Raw genomic sequence first — 20,430 nt, 5'->3', positions numbered from 1 at the left:
TCGTGAAGCTGAGGCTCCAATACTTTGGCCACCTCATGAGAAGAGAAGACTCCCTGGAAAAGGCCCAGATGTTGAGAAAGATGGAGGGGAGAAGGGGACGACAGAGGACGAGATGGTTGGACAGTGTTCTCGAAGCTACCAGCATGAGTTTGACCAAACTGCAGGAGGCAGTGGAAGACAGAAGTGCCTGGAGTGCTCTCGTCCATGGGGTCACGAAGAGTAGCAGCAACGGGAGCAGCAGAGAGCCACGGCACCCATACTTTTGAAGTACACCAAGACGCCTTCTTAGACGGTCGAATGCACTCCTTGGACAACACCCTCCCCTGCCCGCGACGTCACAAGGGACCAGGCCAACGGATGATGGACGGAATTTCGAACTCCGGCTCGAAGTCAACTATTTGCATCCGCCTGAATCCGGAGGGCGCCGAGCAATCTGCACGCCTCCCGCCTCGCCCGCGCACGCTCTCGGCCCCGGACAGCGCGGGGGGGGGGGCCGTGGGCGGGCTAGCCGGGCGCCGCTCGGCCAATGAGACACCCTGAGGGGCTGGCCGGCCCGCCCCACGCCCACGTGGCCCGCCAGCCGCTCCCACCCCCCGCGCCGCCGCTGCAGTATCACGTGCGGCCGGTGGCTGCCCTTCGGAGCCGCGCGCCCGGGATGCTGAGGATGGTGGGCCAGGCTTGGAGCCGCTTGGGGCCCGCGCTGGAGCGCCTCAGCGCCTGCTGCTGGGGCCGGAGCCGAGGCGCGGTGCTGCTGCTCTTCTTCTCGCTGTCGCCGCGGCCCCCTGGCGGAGCGGCGTGGCTGCTGGGGCTGCGGCCGGAGAGCACGGCGCCGGGTCGCGTGTGGCTCGAAGGGGGAGCGCTGCGGGCTGTGGAGGGCTCCCGCTTCTTGCTCCGCGTCTATTTCCAGCCGGCGGCCGAAGGCAACGCGAGCGACGGCTTCGGCAGCGGCGGCCCGCGGCAGGAGAGCGAGTGGCGGCTGGTCTTCGTGGAGCAGCCGACCAAGGCGGAGCGCTGCCCGGAGCGCAGCGCCTGGGCCTCGGATGTGGAGGTGCTGGGCCCTTTGCTCCCCGGAGGCTCGGCCGGCTCGGCTTTGGCCGAGGTGAGGGTCCGGGAGCCGCGCAAGGGCGAGTCCGGCGCCGGGCCCGAGGGGCGCCGCTTCTCGCTGTGCGCCTGGGACGGGCGCGCGTGGCAGCTGCACGGCGCGCGAGGCGGCTTCGTGCTGCAAGTGCAGGCGCCGGCCGCGGGCTTGTCGGCGGGCTTGGTGCCGCTGCCCGCCGAGGGGTGGCTGCGGGTGCTGGGCGCGCTGGTGCTGCTGGCTCTGTCGGCGCTCTTCAGCGGCCTCCGCTTGGCGGTGCTGTCGCTCGACCCGATGGAGCTCCGCGTGCTGCGCAACAGCGGCTCGGCGGCCGAGCGCGAGCAGGCGCGCAAGGTGGAGGCGGCGCGCGGCCGCGGCGGGAGCGGCACTTACCTCCTGTGCACGCTGCTGCTCGGCCAGGCCGGCGCCAACGCCGCGCTGGCGGGCTGGTTGTGCGCCTCGCTGCAGGCCGTGCACAGCCCCTTGCCCGAGGCGAGCCAAGGCGTGCCCTGGCTGCCCGTGCTCATCTGCACCGGGGTCGTTTTCCTGGGCGGGGAGGTGTTGCCCTACTCGGTGTGTTCCCGCCACGGGCTCGCCATCGCGGCGCACACGCTCTTCCTCACCCGCCTGCTCATGGCCGCCACCTTCCCGATCTGCTACCCGCTCAGCCGCCTTCTGGACTGGGCCTTGCGCCAGGAGCTGAGCATCTTCTCCACTCGGGAGCGCCTGCTGGAGACCCTGCGCGCCGCGGAGCCCCATGACCTGGTGAGTGAGGAGCTGGCCATGGTGCAAGGGGCCCTGGAGCTGCGCACCAAGATGGTGGAGGACATCCTGACGCCCCTCAGTGACTGCTTTATGTTGCACTCGGATGCCATTCTGGACTTTGCCACCATTTCCGAGATCCTGCGCTCAGGCTACACACGCATCCCGGTCTATGAAGGCGAGCGGCGCGACAACATTGTCGACTTGCTGTTCGTCAAGGACTTGGCCTTTGTGGATCCCGATGACTGCACCCCGCTGCAGACGGTCACCCGCTTCTACCGCCGCCCGCTGCACTGTGTCTTCCATGACACCCGCCTAGATGCGCTGCTCAAGGAGTTCAAGACGGGTGAGGGCCCGGGGCCCCAGCCGCTCGCCTCCCGCCAGCATCACATGCCTCTCTGCTCCCTGCGTGCCCTGCTTGCGAGGTACCCTGGGACTCCACATTGCCCCCTCCTGCACTGGCCTGCCCTCTTGTCTTAGCTTAGTCTTGTCCTGCCTAGGTAATGTGGCTGGACTCCTGGGAGAGGTGCAAGGGTGTGTGTGTGTCTGTGTCTGTTTCTGTGTTCCTGTCATGCATGGCTCATGCAATCCTAATATTCCCTAGATCTTAACTGAGTAAGCAATGCTCTCCTGGAGCTGCTTGAGAGGGAATGCATTGCTGTGTAGGCCTAAGGCCTCCCCCCCAAAAAAAAAAACCCCTGCACCCAGTGTGCATAAACTCATATGTACTGAATATTCTGCTCTTAGCTGAGTGATTCATGCATTTGCCATTTAGCCCTCCTTTCACAGCAGCCTGAACCTGGTCTGCCAGTTCTTTGACTTCAGCAACTCTTGTAAGGAAGATGACTGTGCTATAATCTGCCTATTCCAGCTGAGTGTTAGGAATACAGCACAATATACTTGCTGTGGGCATATGAAGCTACCAAGTCAGACTATGGGTCCATCTAGGTTGATACTGGTAGCGGTTCCTCAGGATCTTTACTAATCCTATCTAGAAATATAAAGTTAACCCTGAGACCTTCTGCTTGAAAAGAATGTGCTCTACTACTGAGTTATGGGCCGGTTCTCAACAGAGAGCCTGCTGAAAATAGCCCCTCCCATGTCATCTGTGCGCATGCCTTTGGTGCGAAGATAACTGCAAAGCAAATAACCAAGCCCTGGCTTCTCTTAACACCAATTTAAAATATCACAGAGAACAGCACCTCTCATATCATATACAGATCCACACCAGGTGTTTAAGGCATATTTGGTGCACATTTCAAGGACATTACTTCCCTCAAAGAATCCTGGGAACTGTAGTTGGCTAAGGGTTCTGAAAATTGTATCTCTGAAGGGAAAGCTACAGTAGGAATCTGCAGCTTGCTAGGTACCAGGTTGTTAGAGGGAAAACTGAACAGAACAAGGTGCAAGAATCAGTAGGGAACAATACAGCCAGTAATCCAATGTGGTGCTCCAAATGCTGTTGGTCTCCAGTTCCCATCAGCTCCAGCAAGGGCAGCCAGTAGTCAAGGATCATGGGAACTGTAGTCCAACAACATCTGGAGGACCACAGATTTCCCATCCCAAGTGTAGATTGTCCAACTAAATGAAAATGATGGGCCAAATATCACTGGACTTAACTGGGATTGTGGATGAGTAGGTGGCATCCTGTCAGTGCCCAAAACTATAACTTATCTTCCTGATAACTTTCCCAGACATAGAGCCCATTTTCCCTTGCTTTTGCTTTGTAACATGGTTGATTGTGCCTTGGGTGTGCAGTGCTGCTGTTAGGAAGAGAGAACAAAGGTTATAGTTTTACTATATAAACATCACATCAGACAACTTATTTTGTGTTCAATACCTCTCATCAGTTAGCATTGTGCACCTTAATTGTTAGGGATATGTGAGCACACTGAACCAGAGTAATACCATGTTTAAGATTTGTCCAGTGGTGGTTCTACTTAGTCATCCCTGAGTGATGCTATGGGTCACTTGGCTGAGTTGCAGCTGGTTGTGCCAGACACAGGCAATCTAAAGCAGCTGCCCTTTTGAAAGGCAGGGAGTTTTATGTTTGGTCTTGAATTTGGCTTATTTAATCTCCAGGTGTGCAGTACAGGCTCCCCTGATGCTGTTCAGCTTTGCTCTGGCCATATGGAAATCATTAATACCCATTGATGTTGTTCAGGGTCACCAGCATTCACAATTTTATTGTGAACCTTGTGATATCTGGTGCCAAAGCTGCAGCAGCTGAAATTGTGGGAATTTTGCCCTATATGGTTTTTTCGCTTTGTTTTTTAAATAGCATTTTTTTAGATGTTGCCTCTGCAGTACAGTTGAAGAAGTTCAGAAGCCTTGGAGCAAACAGCAATAACTGCTTCTCTCAAAAACTCATGAGGGGGTTAGTACATACATACACTGAAATGTACCCATTTGTGTGAGCAGATGGAAAGAACTCAAAGGAATCCTCACACTTAAGTTAGTATTAAAACGCATAGGCACACAGTGGAAGCTGCACCTTTGAATGCTGTCCTGTTGGTGATCAGAAAGCATCAGGGTGGGTAGGAAAAGCTTAACAGACCCAGTCTTAACAGATAATGGATCTGCACTGCTTAACAGCAAAGAGACCAAGGCTAAGCATTTATTAGATCTATGCATCTTGGCTCTCATTCACATCCACTTTGCTGAGAAATATTTGAAAGCAGGTTTCAGAACTGCCCACAGTATGGAAGCTGAGATACAGCCAACGCTAAATATGACATCTCATGGCCTGTCTTCATTGTTCCTTTTGATGAAGCTGAGCACAATCTTGCTGAGTCATGTTCAGCTTCCTTTCCTCTCAGTAGTGCTACTTCCTAGCAAATTATTCCCCATTTAGATGCTTTGAAATGTTCTTAAAGCAGCATACATGGAAAAGAGCAGCTGCCAGCATTTTCTCAGAGTTAGGTGCAATGCTCTAGGGGAAGAGAATCATATAGAAAATGAGAGGTAAGTCTGGAACCTGTCGTGTTTCTTCCATGATCATTGAACTCTTAAGCCTACGTTCTTTGTTTCAGTGCTCAGGCCCTGTTAAAAATGGAACGTCAGGATTTGTTTTTAATCACAGTAAAATAAAAATCATATGATGAACTGTTTCACATGCCTTCTAAAGTAGGAAGCCTAGTCAGCTCCCAAAGCATCTTCCTGGGCACCCATAATAGTCCCTTGTTTGTTTATTGAAGAGTTCTTGAATTAATGGCCTTTTCTGTAATACTTTAATCTTGATTTCAGTGTAAAAATAGGATGGGGCATTGTGTTGGTTCATTGCTGAAGGGCATCTGATTGTATGTTTTGTATTGTCACAGAATCAGTGTTTCCTTGACATTACTCTTTTCCTTCACACCATTATGGACCTCTCACCTGTACCAACTATCATAACACCTTCCCATTCAGGTCACAGCATTTCATTCCACAGCAAATAAGATGTATTCTCTAGACATACATTGCTTACCTGTCCTTGGCACGGATGGGATAAAATGGAGTGCTTTTGCTTTGCATACTCATTTCAGGAGAGGATTGCTACCCAACTGAGCAGTTGAGTCAACGGGCCCTCAGATATCCTAACTCCTTTTAGTTGGGTGCAGTGGGGCAGTTCACTCAAACTACTGCTCAGCCTGCTTGTGTTCATTCTCTCATTGCAGGTAAATCACACCTGGCAATTGTGCAGCGGGTGAATAATGAAGGGGAAGGAGACCCCTTCTATGAAGTGATGGGAATCGTCACGCTTGAGGACGTTATTGAAGAGATAATCAAATCTGAGATTCTGGATGAGACAGACCTCTACAGTGAGTATTTAGAAGCACAGAGGTGACTGCTCCCCCAACCCTAAAACAAGCATCTAGAAAGAAGCAAGTTCAGTCAGAACTAGTTTTAATTTTCTCACTGTGATTTTATGAATTACTGATCTCGCTGCTTGACAGAAAGTGGAGCTGCTGCTTCCCCCAAAGGTCTGAGGCAATGTTCCTGCATCAGAATTGTTTGGCTAAAGGATGGTCTACTAATGGTTTAAGTAATGAAACACTGGGAAAGAGCTGTAGGTGGTCAAAGAAGCCATGTCTTCAGACTTTGTTTCAATGTCATGATTCAGCTCTGAGGCACAGAGGAATTAACAGATAGCTCCTGAGGTTGTACAGAATGTCTTCATCTCACCACAACTAGTTTCTGCACTTCTGTGCTTTCATGATGTGCATCTTGTCAGATATTATAAAATAACTGCTCTGTGTTGCACTTGAGAGAAGAAACATTGGAACGGAACATCTTATGTAGTGGGAACTCCTCAGTGTGCAGAGCAGGGCAATATCAGGATGGCTCAAGAAATCCACAAATGTCACCAGTCTTTGGAACTCTTGAGTTTGCAGACAGGAGGTTCCAGTTTCAGAACTTCCCCCCACCCCATCATGTACTCAACGAATAAAAGATTTGAGGAAAGGGAAGAGGAGTTGCATACGCTTGAAATCTTCTAGCTGTCTATCTAGAGTCCCAGAAATCATCAGTTTTGTTTTGCTTCCAGGTTCAGGGGAAGAAGAGATGGAGACAGGGCACCATTTGTAGATGAGCAGTGCCATAACTCTGTTTTTGCTATCCTGACTTTCAGCTGACAATCGGAAGAAGGAACGGGCCCCCCACCGGGGTCGGAAACCTCATGACTTCTCCATTTTCCGACTTTCGGATAGTGAGATGAAGGTGAAGATCTCCCCGCAGCTGCTACTGGCCACCCACCGCTTCATGGCCACAGGTACCCAGCCCTTCCAAAGCACCTTTAATGATGAGGGTCCAGTCCTTGCCTTGAGCCAGTGCTGTCAGCAGCCATGATCCCTGCATACCTCAAGGAGCTATACTCTTCAGCTTTCCCAGCTCAAGATTCGGCCTGCTTTATGGTACAGTGGAAATTATTTGAGCTCCCATTTTTTTAATCTGGAGAGAGATGTTGATGGGTGCAGGGCACAAATTTTGCCATGGCTAGCAGCCTCCCTGATAAAACTAAGCCAAACCTGCACCACCTGATTCCATTCTCTGAACTGGAGAATTCCCTCTCTCTTCTTGAGTTTCCATGGCACCCTTAGTCACCATTTTGGGTTGTCGTTGGCAGATCATAGAAGGCGTAAAGCGCCATCTCACAAACCTCGAAATTCTTTCCTTTCCCATTTCCCCCTTGCAGAGGTCGAGCCCTTCAAGACCCCGTATCTCTCGGAGAAGATCCTGCTGCGGCTGCTCAAACACCCAAACGTCATCCAAGAGATGAAGTTTGATCACAAGAACAGGCGAGCCCCTGAACATTACCTCTTCCAGCGCAATCGGCCAGTTGACTACTTCGTGCTCATCCTACAGGTTGGTCAAACATTCCTTGTGAATCCATAGTCCTGGAGGGTGAAGAGACTGCTAAGTCTAGCACAGCTACACCCACCCTTGGATCTACAAGGCCTTACTTCCTCAGCTGGATTTTAAAAGTGCTGCAGCCTAGATCAAGAAATAAGGTGTTGGATTCCAGTTCTTTTGCACTAAAGTTGACGATGCTCTAAATTTGCTACCGGCGAAGTCCCATAGGAAGTCCTCTTAAACATGGGCGTAGCAGGATTTATTGGGAGGGGGGCCAGAGCCGAGTTATCCGCAATGCAATTGGTCAGTTAAGTATTTTTATTTATTTACTTGATTGGGGGCAGCTCCCCCGCACCCCCTGGTGTGCCCATGGTCTTACACTGAGTTATCTAGATCAGTATTGCACTGGCTGACAGTGATTCTTCGGGGGTGTAAAGCAGGAGTCTGTCCCAGCCCTACCTGGAGATGCCATTGGGGGTTGAACCAGAGACCTTCTGTGTCCAAGGCAGATGGCTCTACCACTGAGCCACAGCCCTTCCCCGCACTTTCATCTGCATATTCAGTCTCATCTATAATAGATGGCAAGTTTAGTGATGTTTGTAAGATGGGTAGAAAACCAGCATGCCAGAGCCTCGCCAACAGGTAATACTAACCTTTTCTCTCTGTTTTAATATGTTGTTTACAACATCTTGTTAGCTTGAGCTTGGCTTATGGCAGCCAACCACTAGATACTCCAGTATACTTTTCTCCCTGCCGAAGGCTGGCTTTTATCCTTAACCCCCAACCCTGGAATCAATCTTCCTGTGTCCCTTCTGCTGATACTTCAGACTCCTATCAGGCAGTCACTCCAAACCTATCAGGTATGGGCTCTCCCAGTTTGTCCAGGGGCCCTCCCAGCTTTTATGTGTCTCCCATTATCCTGTGTTTTTCATACCTTCTGCTATCTACTTTTATGAAGGAACACCCACACATATCTGAGTAAACAGCCTTTGTTTTGGTTCAAAGCAGTTTTGCTAAGATGCACTGGCTTTGTTTTTCTTCCTCTCTTTTTTAATGAATGAGCAAAGATTGTGAGGACAAGGGTTGAAGTGCCTTTCCATTGTTTTATGCTTCTTCAGGGGAAGGTGGAGGTGGAAGTGGGGAAGGAAGGCCTGCGTTTTGAGAATGGAGCCTTCACGTACTACGGAGTCCCAGCTATCATGGCTGTTGTCTGCTCAGGTAAAAATCCAGAGCCAGCCACAGAATGAGTTGAAGGAAGACCCAAGGAAGGGGCTTTTGCTGATGGCAGCGTTTGGCTTTTCACAGAAATGCAGTTAGCAAATTGTAATAGGGCAAAAAGCGAACAAAGGAAGAGGGCATGCAAAGGTCTGAAAGTAGAGCAAAAGTAATGGAGAAGGCTTGGTAACTGTTCTAAACAAGCCTGGGGCCCAGCCGTAATCCTCCCAGCCTGTCTATCTGGCCTGTTAGGATTCTTCCCCAGATAGCACCCTCCTTGAGGGTCCCTGCTTGGCTGCGGTACTTCCTTGAACTCTGATATTCCTTGAATTTGCTTCCCCAAATTGAGGTTAGAGAGAGGTGGAGGAATGTGTGCAGAAACTAGCCTACTGTACAAGGGAGAAATTTAGGTTCATTGCTCTGCCCACTGCTGAAAGACAGTTCCCCTACCTCTGCCCAACTTGGCAGCCTTTCATTTCTGGCCCTTGCCCTGAGCTTTCTGGAGCTGCTAAGCCCACACTGTCGAAGGCTCTTCTCCAGAAGGCCTAAACGCTTTTTCCAAGTACAGTGTTTTGACTTCAGGTACAGTACTCATGAACTCAAATTCTGTGTTGACTTTTAATTCTGTGCTGCAGCCACCTGAGCATGTACAGTTTGAACAGCCTTGCCAGAGGGAAATGGTCAGTGGTTAAGTGGAAGTCACTGAGCTTCTGGACCACTGAGCTTCCTGTTCACATGGTTGGCAGCAATCTATATGGCTTCTCATGTAGATGTGGAAGAACAAGCCCCGCCCCCCCATAACATTTTTGGAACTGCAGTATGGGAAACATTAACAGAAAGTCGGAGGGAGCAGTGTCTGTGAGAGGGGTGCTCTCGTATTCTTGTAAACTGGCAAACTTTGTGAGATACACTAAAAGCATCGATGTAGCAGGGACTGCCAATCTGCGGCCAGTCCAGGCAGGCTGCAGCTGGTATGACCACCCTGGCTTTCCATTGTTGGGATGCGTCCAAGGAAACGGGGGCAATTTGCAGGCCCCCAGCTGGCTCTAGCCCACCAGCTGGTAGCCGGGTGATCTCCGGTCCTTGGTACAGCATAAATCAGCGACCCACAGCTTCAGAACTCTTCAGAAGCTGGAACACGCTCTAATCAGCAGAGTAATTAACTCTTCGCAACGGAAGGGCAGACAGAGGCATATGTAAAGCATATTTACAAGCAGTTTATTCAGCATAGATCAAGACAAAGAAAACATGTCTGCTCACCTTCATATCTAAGAGCAGGAGGCACTAAGCAAAAGCTATACACAAAAGTTCCCAGCAGGCTGTGCTGGAATGTAAACAGACATGTGACACACAACAATCCACATATCTGTTCCTCTTAGGTGAAACGGAACATTGATATCCTAACATCCATCTCCTTCAGAGAAAGGGTCTCTTCCCTATACTGTGCAGGGCTGGTACTACAAAGCTCAGACTTGAGACTCACTTTCCATCTGCCTCCTGTATTTTCAGATAACGACGTGCGCAAAATGAGCAGCTTGGCCGGGTCATCTTTCTTGTGTACGTATTTTCTTCCTGACCTTCTCTTTTGCTGATGTGGATCATGTGGAGCGGGACTGCTCCGGCAGGACATCCCCTGAAACACCCAGTCTGGATAGAAGACTGGACTTTCTACCACACCTCCCTCTCACATCCCCTGCCCCTTGTCATCATCCCCCTTCCCAGCCCAGAACAGGCAGTCCTCGTTTTCCCAAGCTGCACCCAGAGACTCTGCTGGCCATTATTTTCAAGGGTCCTAACCTCAGCCGCATCCAGCTCTTTATCCCACCTTCCTATCTCTTCATTCTCTTCCTCTGCCTCTGCAGCCAATCAAGAGGCAACGAAGCGGAGGAGCCCTAAGCCTCTCCTGCCCACATCTCTCCTGTTCTGGGTTCAGAAAAAGCTGGAGCTGGTCCTGCACATACTTAATATGTGTGGTAACTTGATCAAGTATGCATGCATTGTGTGTGCATAACAATATCCCTGCTCACATGCAGAACACCCACCTTCTCCCTCAAGACAGTAATGCTCCATGCAAATAAGGAAAATCTGTAGGAATAATAGTTATGGCCCCTAACCTTGGGTCCATAATCTCTTTTGAATGCCCAGAAACAGTCCTCCTCCTGTCGGCATACCATAATATATAATTTAGTGCCGCCCAGTGGTGACTGTCGGAGTTGCATCATGGTTCTATAACAAATGCTCATGACATATTTATTAAAACCTCTTTTTTCCATTTGTCCCATGATTTCAAATCATGGGTCCAAGAGGGTTGTTGCTTCTTCTTTTTCTGGTCCCACCAGCTTTACCCAGAATTGGAACAAATGCCAATCTGCAGATTCAGCAAACAAACAAAACCCCTCTAGCACCTATGATCTGAAATCGCAGAGCAAACAGAAGTGTGGCTGGGCCTAATTATGATGTTAGGTGAGGCATTGTGTCTGTGAAATACTGTTGGTAGCATATGGAGTGAAATCTCTTTTCAGGGTCCTTGTTCTGGATATACTCCCCCCTCCCCCCGCCCAGTCTGGAGAGGGTTCTCCATAATATATCCCTACAATACTACGGATACTTAGGCCCTGATCTAGATCTGGCAGTTTGCCTGACAGACCTTCCTACCTGTTCACTTTATAAATAGCTGCAGGAAAGACAGCTCTGCTCTCTATCTGTGAGCAGCTTGCAACTTTCCAAGCTGTAATTTTGTTGTCTATCCAGCCTAGTTCTTTTCTGTTCCTTCTAAACCCTTTCCCTTGCTCCTTCCCCTGCCCCCTGGTTTTTGTCTCCTGGTTCTGGCCCCCCATCTAGTGCCTGTGTCCGTGTCTCGTACCTTCGGCTTCAGCAGAGGGGAATCTCTGGCTGGCTCCCCAGGTAACTGTATACATAGCACCCAGCAAGAGTTCCTATGCTGCTGCCTGCTGATCCTTTTTCCAGCCCTGCACATTAGAGTATGGAAGAATACACACTACACTATCCTGCAACCTCATGATTCTGTGCTTAAATGCGAGCCCTTCCTCTAATTCTGCATATCGGCATATACTCTACATGCATGCAAAAATGAACAGTCTTCATATTTTTGCATGTGCTGTGCTTCTCCACAACTGTTACCTATTTGCCTGTGCTGAGCGGTGATCTACATCAAAGGCTGTACATAAAACACCAGGGATAGCCACTTTCCCATAATTTATCATGCACATAGAAGAGCTGCAAACAATAAATATTGCATATAAATCTGCATGTGTGCATATACAGAATATGTGCATACAAATCTATATACAAATGTGTGCATATGCAGAAATGTGTTGTATATGTTTCTAGAGATTTCAAGGAATACGCTCAATTGGCCAGTTCCAAAATTAGGGTCTAGGGACATACCTCCTTACTAGATGGGTTGTGGTCTCACTATTGCAACTGAGCTGTGCATGCTTTCTCGACAATACAATTTCAAGCAATGTGCATGGTGCCCGAATTAAGAGGGACCTTCTTACATGGGGGAAATGAGCTAAGAAAGTGCCAGTCAAAGAAGAGGGGGAAAGCAAGGATTGCATGTGAAAATGGTAAACATGCATTTCCTGTGTTAATCTTACACAAACAGGAAATTGGGGGTTGCAGGCAGGTTTTATAGGGAAATTTTGTGGAAGCAATAAGGTTTTGTTTTTTTAAGTCACCGTTAGAGACATTTCTTCATCTGATGATGTGGATTCTAGTCTCTGAAAGCTCTTGCCATAAATACTCATTAAGGGCCACAAATCTCTGCTTACTGCAGTAGGCATCCTACAAGGTGTTTGATGTGCTATGGCTTGCAAGAAAGGGAAGGGAAAGGAAAGGAAATCAAAGAGACAAGAAAGATTAGGATCAAGGGAATTAGAAAAGTGGAGAACTTGACATGAAATATTGCAAGATAGAATGGTCAAAAGACAGGGTGGGGGTAACGCTGCAGAAAACACGAAGCTAAAAATATGAATCTTAGCTAGTGGGGAGAATGAAAGAATATAGTGTTAACCAGCTTTGTCAGTAATAAGAAAACAGGAAAGTGTGGTGTTGGCAGTGTTGTAGAGGAAAATGATAGTAACAAAGGATATTGAAGGAAAATCCAATACTATAGGTGCTGTGTTAATAGGTTTTATGCTGCTGCTCTTCATAGGCAGGAGAAACACAATCTTAAATAGGGAGTAGGCATTGCTTTTTTCCAGCCAGAGCTCAGCTCTGGCACCTCTCAGGTGGGTTCCATTGCCATTCATAAACAAGGGAGAAGTTCATGGTGAGCTCTCCTCCCTGTACTGCACAGGGAAGTTTGAGGAATGAGTGGAAGAGGAGAGAGGATGCTTAATTTTCAACTTTCAGAAACCTCCCCCCTTAATACATTGTAATAAGTTGTTCAGCTTGGCAGCTGATCACCAATGCCTAAACCAGCCCCTTGAGCACCATAAAGCAGTATGGAGGGAAGGTTTCTGCATGGAGTAGGAAAAGGTCTCCCCTGAACAGTACTAGCAAACTCCTGTTCCAGGCTGACTGGAGCCCTGGTTAAAGTCACTTCTCTTAGCATGTGGGGATCACACACCTCAACATGTTGATGGGTGCATGCTAAAACAGGCAGAAGTTCCAATGAGGTGCCCAAATTTCTACCAGGAGAAGAAATTAAGCAGATCAACAGCCCACTTCTTGTTCTCAGAACTGCTCAATGCTGCCCAAACTGCTGTAGACAAAGATGCCACTCAAACCTGCAAAGGGTTGTTTGTGTTTGTTATCTATAAAAGCCATTGACTCCGTAGGAAGCAACACTGCTACGTGCTCTCAGGCTCATTTGGAAAACCTGAGCCATTTCTGTTCCCTGTCAAGCAAGAGAGAGCCAGCAATTTCTCCAGTTTTTACTTCAATCTCTTCTTGCTCTATTCCCCGTCAAGCCTGCTTATTTTTGAAGCAGGCAGAGCTACAGTGGTGACCTGAATCCACATCATGTGAATAATCCCTCAAATTTTCCTCTTGCTAATATCCTCTCTGCATAGTCTTGCAGCAAATCAGCTGGAGAAGCATGGCGTGGGCTTGCGTGCTGTTGGCTTTTTTGAAAGAGCAGATGTTGGTTTAAAGCAGGGGTGGGTGGGGGCAAAGTCCTTCAGTAAGCAAGCTGCTCTCTCCAACCCTGCTGCCTGTTGTATTTGTTATCTGCAATGCCCCATCCCTGCTCAGCATTCTTTCTCCTTGAGCAAGTCTGTGACATTAACCCCAGAAACTACCCTGGTCGGGCCAGCCCTATCGTTAGGCAAAGTGAGGCAATTACTTTGGGTAGCAGAATGGAGTGGAGAGCTGTTCCTCCTGAGTTGCCCAGCCATTCCCATCTGGATGCACTTCATGAAGCCTGCTGCTTCAGGGCCAATAGAGGACCCTGATCACATCACCACGGTTTGAAGATTCAGCTGTCAGCCTAGTTGACAGCTGTATGGAAACAGAGAGGGTACATTTTGTCCTCTGCCAGCAAAATGTTTTGGGCTGAGTCTACGCTGGATTTCATGGCTGGAGGTGATTGTGGCCAAATTTACATGCCAGACTTGAGGAGGGACTTGAGAAATGCTTCCCCGAGAGCCTGCACATTAGCCATTGCCTCTTTGCTGTGAGGGATAATAGTTTTGCTCACTGCTTCCTCTTTGTCTCTAGTGAACCAGTCGCCATCCCGCTGCAGCGGATTAAACCGCTCGGGCGAGTCCCCCATCCGAGAGCGCAATGACTATGGAGGCAGCAGTACCCAGCTCTACAGCAGCAGCAACAATATCTACACGCCAGATTACTCCGTGCACATCCTCTGTGATGTGCAGTTTGTCAAGGTATCTACTGGGCTGGGCAACTGGAGCAAGTGCAGACTCCTTGCCGCTTCTTTGGGCATTTTGTGGTACAAGGCTATCCTGTATGTGAAAGCTGTTCATCAGTTGAACAGTCAAGTAGCATCAACAGCATGCAGAACAGAGAGCTGATGCCTGGTGAGATTTCAGCCTTGAGTTAGGTGGACGGAAATGAAAAGGCAGAGCAATAATAATAATAATAATAATAATAATAATAATAATAATAATAATAATAATTATTACTATTATTTATTCCACCCATCTGGGCAGCTGCCAGCAAAATATTAAAATACAATAATTCATCAAATATTAAAAGGTTCCCTAAACAAGGCTGATAAGGGACGCGGGTGGCGCTGTGGGTTAAACCACAGAGCCTAGGACTTGCCGATCAGAAGGTCGGCAGTTCGAATCCCCGCAATGGAGTGAGCTCCCATTGCTTGGCCCCCGCTCCTGCCAACCTAGCAGTTCAAAAGCACCTCAAAGTGCAAGTAGATAAATAGGTATCGCTCCGGCGGGAAGGTGAATGGTGTTTCTGTGCGCTGCTCTGGTTCGCCAGAAGCGGCTTAGTCATGCTGGCCACATGACCCGGAAGCTGTACGCCGGCTCCCTCGGCCAATAAAGCGAGATGAGCGCCGCAACCCCAGAGTCGGTCACAACTGGACCTAATGGTCAGGGGTCCCTTTACCTTTAAACAAGGCTGATAAAGGTTTGATAAAGAAACAAAGATGGGAGGGAGAGGGTTGACGAATAGCGCATCACACAGAACTTGCAAGGCTCTGGGCTTCTGTAGACCCGTTTGTTTTGAGGCAGGTTTGGGCATCCTTGTAATCCTTTGGTTGCTGAGGCACAGCTGTCTTTCCCTGAGGATGGATGCTGCCAGACCAGACCAAAGATCTGCCTAGTCCAACACCCTGTTTTCTACCAGGTGCCAATGTGAAAGCCACTAGCCGGGCATGAAGGTGTCACAGTTTTAAAGATAGTGAAGGCGGAGGAGATGTTGCAGTGAAATGGAAGAACTTCCAGTAGTTGAGTTGCAAAGGGATGTGGATGTGGGTTGTAGCAGAAGATGTAAGGTGGATTTTGGAGATGAACAAAAGCGAGTCATCTGAATATGGGTCCCTCTCTCCCATGCCCAGATCACACGGCAGCAGTACCAGAATGCGCTGGCTGCCAGCCACATGGATAGCTCACCCCAGACCCCTGACATGGAGGTTTTCAATGATGCCGATTCCACAAAGGCACCCACCGTCAGAGGCACTCCACAGACCCCCAAGGACGACCCTGCCATCCTCCTGCACGAGAGAAGTAGGTACAGCTTGAGGCATGTTCTGACTATGCGATGGTGTACAGTAATGAACACCGTGGTGAAGCACATTCGGTGCCGAGACAAAAAGATTTTGCATGTGTAAATTGCATGTGCGCCCATCCTGGAGCAAAGGCTCAGTTTGAATTAAAACCAGGCCAAATGGGAGAAAACTAAATTAACTGATAACAGCCCACCTTGGACTTTATCCCTGGTCATCCTTCACACTGAATTGTTGCCGCCTTGTATCCCACACTTGAAATGTACACATGTCCTGACACACTTGCTGTGGTGGTTTCTCCTTCTGAACCCTGCAGTTAGCCACTCAGACCTGCATCTTAAGAGCCCGACAGACTCCGTGTTCCTGCACATGGAGGGAATCCCTCACATCCAGGAGGAGGTGGCAGGCTGCCTAGAGACCGGCACGCAGCAGAGTAAGTATGTTGGGAGCACAGTGGCATTTAGGTGGGCCAGGAACTGGGAGAGAAGCGTGTTGTACCTTACCTTGGATATTGTTGCCTTACAGAAAACGAGGGCTGCCTTTTCAGGCTGGAACCTGAAACTTCAAACAGAGAAATGGAGATGAGCATATCCCCAAGTGGCCCAGAGGAGCCCCTGGGCAAAAAGTTACTCCGGACCCTAAGTAAGTCACATCGAAGACCCTGGAGGGGGGCAGTTGATGCAGTTGTGCAGTTATGACCACTTGAGTGTAGACCTGCTACCCAGAGGCTGTAGATTCACCAGCCCCAAATCTGCTTGAAATTCCCTGAGCCTGTGAAGTCGCGCCCGATGTGTTAGGCCCGAAGGGTCTTGTACCCTCCCTTTAACATTGCCATTTAAAGCTGGGCGCGGGTCTGCAACAGTGTACTCCTTGACATTGCAGGTGGGAGGAGGAGAAAACCGTCAGCAGATAGCGAAAAGAGTGCAGATGATAATTCCAACTTCACACCTCTCATCACATGAGTGGCAACATGGCCTTGCCCCGCCCACAGGTGAGTGGCATGTGTTGCTGTGTTCTTGGCACTGCTGATCTCTCATAAAGCTATGTACATCAGCTGTGAGCTAGGCACACGAGTCTCTGCATGTGTGTGCGCGCACACACACACACAAATACCATTCTGTTAACTTATTGGTATATGGGATTTTTCTGTTTCTTCAGTGGTCCTTCACCCCTTTGCTGTGCAATCCCACTACTGAAGCTCTATTGTTCGATGGTGTTGTTTTGTTTTGTTTTGTTTTGTTTTAAATAGCATGTCTCATTTCATGAATGTGTACCTTTGGTGGTGTTTTAAAGAAGTATGTTAATTGTGCAATTTTGTGCTGTGCAAAACCAGTGTTAGTGTTTATCCTGTTCCATGTATTCTTGAGAGGGAGAAATTGGCTTTCTGATAGTATCACATTAAGAATAAGTGGACCAACCACAAAATGTGTTTCCCCAACCCCTAAAGGGGAATTGTCTTGTTCATGGCTCCAGATATCTGAAAGAGGAGTTATTATATTTTAATGGTTATATTTTATATGAGCACCCATTATCACTGGTCAACCTTCTCCCTGCTGTGCTATATTGCTCAGGCAGCTGCCAGCTCCAAAACCAAGTCCTTTAAAGCCAGAGTTCCCAAAGTGTGTTCTGCGAGTTTCAATAAGGTAGTCCACAACATCTGTAGATTGTGGTTGAAGATGGGAGACGGCATATCTTTCACGTTAAATATTCCTATTGCTTTTGATTGATTTTTCATTGCTGCTTTTACTGTTTATATTGTATTTTATTGTGTACATTCTGAAACCGTAAAAAAGAAGCAGTGAAAATGAAGTTTTAAATTGTACATCATCTAACATATCATATTACACTTGCTGCAACAAGTAGAAAAACCAGGTTTTTCAAGACCCTTAGCAATTTTGTAGTGGTCTGTGGGGTAAATAAGTTTGGGAACCTGTTTTGTTTTATGGGAGGCACTCAATTCTGGAGGTCTTGAAGACATTCCCTCCCCCTTCCCTTCCATATGAGCTGTCAGGTGTTTGAACAAGTGAATAATTTCCCCCTTTCCTCCATTTCTTTTCTGCCCCATCCCCAATTCATACATGAACATTCCACATCTTGAGGTGCTCTCATTAAAAGGTGATTTGGGGATGATTAGCCTTCACCCTTCTTTACCGCTTTAGAAATTTCCTTTCTCCAATCTCTCCTTTTTAGGCTCAGCTACCATCAGCATTCTGCAAGCTCATGGGTTCCTGTCAAGTCCTTGGGTGGTGGTGATGGTTTTTTATGTACTTTCCATTCACCAGCTTTTAGAGTTCTACAGACCTTTATATCATTCTCAAGAACCTGTAAACCGCCATGTTGTTTTTGGAGTGGCCACGTTTTACTTCAAAACCAACAGGCGCTTGAGAGGCATGTGCTTAGGGCACACTTGGCTCTGTGCACAATGGCCCTGTGCTTTTTTCCAAGCGCTGTGTGGAGGGGGCCTGGCCCTGAATTATTACATAAATATGCGCATGAAACACTGTGGCAGGGGCAAAGAGGTTCCCTACATCTAGTTTACTGTGCTGAAAAGCTGTTGTTGTTTTTCCTCCTCTCTCAGGTCTGCAGCATGACAGCCGACTGTGACAAGATCCATGTGTGCGTGATGGCACCTGCTTCTCTGTCTCACATCAACTATCCCCTACCTCCAGGGCTTCTGGTTCAGATGGCAGCCCTTTGAGCTTGAGAGGTGGCGCCAAAACGCGGAGAAAGCTGAGCAAGGAAGGCCCAGCAAAAGAGGTGGAAACGAGAAGGCGACCGCTAAGTGGTGGTGCGTGTGGCTCCCTGTGGGTCGTCCTAGCAGGGCAACGTCCTCACCATCTCAAATCTTACTTTCATGGGGTAATGCCCAGAGGGAGGGGGTGCCACACGGTCAATCCCCCTTCCTGCTGGAAGTGCCCACCCTTCCTTATGCATGGTCCAGCACAGGGGGCCCCAGTGCATGTTTGTGCAGCCAACAGCATCGTACCATCTGCTCCCTCTTGTATTCATGTCTGTCTGGTCATTATCCCAGATCTGTTGTTCCAGACCCGTTGCTGTTTGTAACCAGCACCAGCTGGCTTTGGGCTGGCAGTCCAAAGGGCAGGTCAGCACACTGCTCACCTGTCACCTGTGCACACTGAGCAATCTTGTCCTCCAGGTTCAGACAAAAAAAAAGTTTTGACATCAAGCATCTGTCAGGGAGAAATAAAATGTTCTTGTTTTACATTAAATCAACCCCTTTCACGTGTAGCTTTTGAGTATGTCTTTGAGAAAGGGGCAAACTTACATTAAAGGTTCTGGTGTGAGGGGGCACCAAAAGCCCTGGTCTTAACATTCCTAATGTTTAGTGGTCAAGCTAGAGACCTGAGTCTAGCAGGAGCCATTTTCAAGCAGGTTTTGTAAGTACAGTATTTTACTGGCGAAGAAGTGTGGCTGGCACCACACAGGTTTGGAACGATTTGCCTTTTTTTCCCTGTGTCCAGGCATCTGGGGTGACAATTCCCTTTTGTTTCTAAGTGAGAAGTGGCTTTTCATGCCAACTCCAGGTCTCGGGCAAAAGCATGGAAAACAGGCCTGCACTGCCTTTGCTGTAGCCGGGAAAGCATTGCTTCATTCTCTTAAATAACTGCCCTACTTCTCCTTGCTTATCCTAATCCCAAGGGACACCCTTTGTCTTCCTCTAAAGCTTGTACACTATCTTTTAAATTTCTGCTCTGAAGAATACCAGAGTTTCCTTTGCTTTATCTCTAGGTCAATACATTAAAATGCTCAGTTCCATTATCTCCTTGCAAGGCAACACTTTGACTACAAGAGGGATTGGGAACCTCAATCCCAGGGGCCAGTTTTGGGCTCTGGTCTTTGGGACTTTCCCCAGGTCACACCCTGTCCTCAACCATATCTCTTACCAGCCCTGCTTTGTACTCTCCTTCAGTGCCTTTTGCCTAGCTGAAATGTGTTCCCTGACTCCGATAATGCCTATTGCTTGCTGTGTGTGTGTGTGTGTGTGTGTGTGTGTGTGTGTGTGTGTGTGTAAGTAGCCTATTGCAGCAGTTAAAAGGGAGCAGCCTGCTTGCTGCAGGATTCACCTTAGCTACTCTGCTTACTTTTACCTCCGGCTCTGCCCACCACTGTCATGTGCCACCCATCCCCACCATTGCCCAGAAGGGAATGCTTCTCTCAGGCAGGTAAATTCTCATCCTACATCATTTCATACTCAATTTGGTTAATGCCAACTTTTGCAGTCAAGGTACCAAGATGTTCTGCTCTCTAGCCTTCTCAAGCTGGAATATATTGTAGCTATTATTTCATAGGACTGTAGAATTGTAGAGTTGGAAGGGACCACAGGGGCCATCTAGTCCAACCCCCTGCAATACAAGAACCTTTTGCCCAAGGTGGGACTTGAACCCAGTTCTGGTATAGAGTGGGACTAACTTGGCAGACAAGGAGAAAAGTGTGGCTTTGGTAGGAACATAGGGATGGTTGCAGCCATACAAAGATGGAAAAGCAAATATGATCATTATGTTGTTCCCACTGAAAAAGAGCCACTGAAAGATTTTCCGATGTAGAAGGATCAAATTTAGGAACTTTTGGAACAATGGGCAAAGATAGTGTGCTCTTCTAGAGCAGCAGAGAGCTGCACACACACAAACATCCCATGTCTCAAGGCTCAGAGCCTGCCTCTTCACTCTGCTTCAGCAAAACTAAGGCAGCAGTGGCACCAACTCTCTTCGCAGATCATCCCATGCCGCAGTTAGTATGGTAGAAAGAAGCTTCAGGTGCTGTAGACAAGGATCAGGAGTTTGTGGACTCTGCACATCACCCTCACCCACTACGTCAGCAGTAACATCACCCTTCTCTTCTAGCAAACTATACTCCT

General features: G+C 48.6%; 1 protein-coding gene across 2 annotated transcripts; it reads left to right on the top strand.

Moving 5' to 3' along the window:
• Nucleotides 1-511: 511 nt before the first annotated feature.
• Nucleotides 512-18,784, top strand: CNNM1 (cyclin and CBS domain divalent metal cation transport mediator 1). 2 transcript variants are annotated; one of them, XM_081192456.1, is made up of 13 exons: nt 512-2,183; nt 5,494-5,637; nt 6,447-6,587; nt 7,011-7,180; nt 8,287-8,386; nt 9,893-9,940; nt 11,225-11,287; nt 14,069-14,235; nt 15,387-15,555; nt 15,871-15,987; nt 16,080-16,196; nt 16,437-16,545; nt 18,133-18,784. In XM_081192456.1, the coding sequence occupies exons 1-12, from the start codon at nt 527-529 to the stop codon at nt 16,514-16,516; spliced, it is 2,973 nt and encodes a 990-aa protein (XP_081048582.1). In that variant the 5' UTR covers nt 512-526; the 3' UTR covers nt 16,517-16,545; nt 18,133-18,784. The 2 variants fall into 2 exon arrangements, with proteins under 2 accessions (XP_081048582.1, XP_081048583.1); XM_081192457.1 differs by lacking the exon at nt 11,225-11,287.
• Nucleotides 18,785-20,430: the final 1,646 nt, after the last annotated feature.

This window comes from Podarcis bocagei (assembly GCF_964188305.1).
Source record: "Podarcis bocagei genome assembly, chromosome: 4".
Taxonomy (NCBI): Eukaryota; Metazoa; Chordata; class Lepidosauria; order Squamata; family Lacertidae; genus Podarcis; species Podarcis bocagei.
The sequence above is the reverse complement of the archived record's forward strand: the minus strand, read 5'-3'. Positions and strand labels throughout refer to the sequence as shown.

Excerpts from the sequence above, each read along its gene's own strand:
- CNNM1 (XM_081192456.1), top strand. The coding sequence starts at position 527 with ATGAGACACCCTGAGGGGCTGGCCGGCCCGCCCCACGCCCACGTGGCC. Across the intron at positions 14,236-15,386 it reads GTGATGTGCAGTTTGTCAAG|ATCACACGGCAGCAGTACCA; the intron begins GTATCTACTGGG and ends TCCCATGCCCAG. Across the intron at positions 15,556-15,870 it reads CATCCTCCTGCACGAGAGAA|TTAGCCACTCAGACCTGCAT; the intron begins GTAGGTACAGCT and ends TGAACCCTGCAG.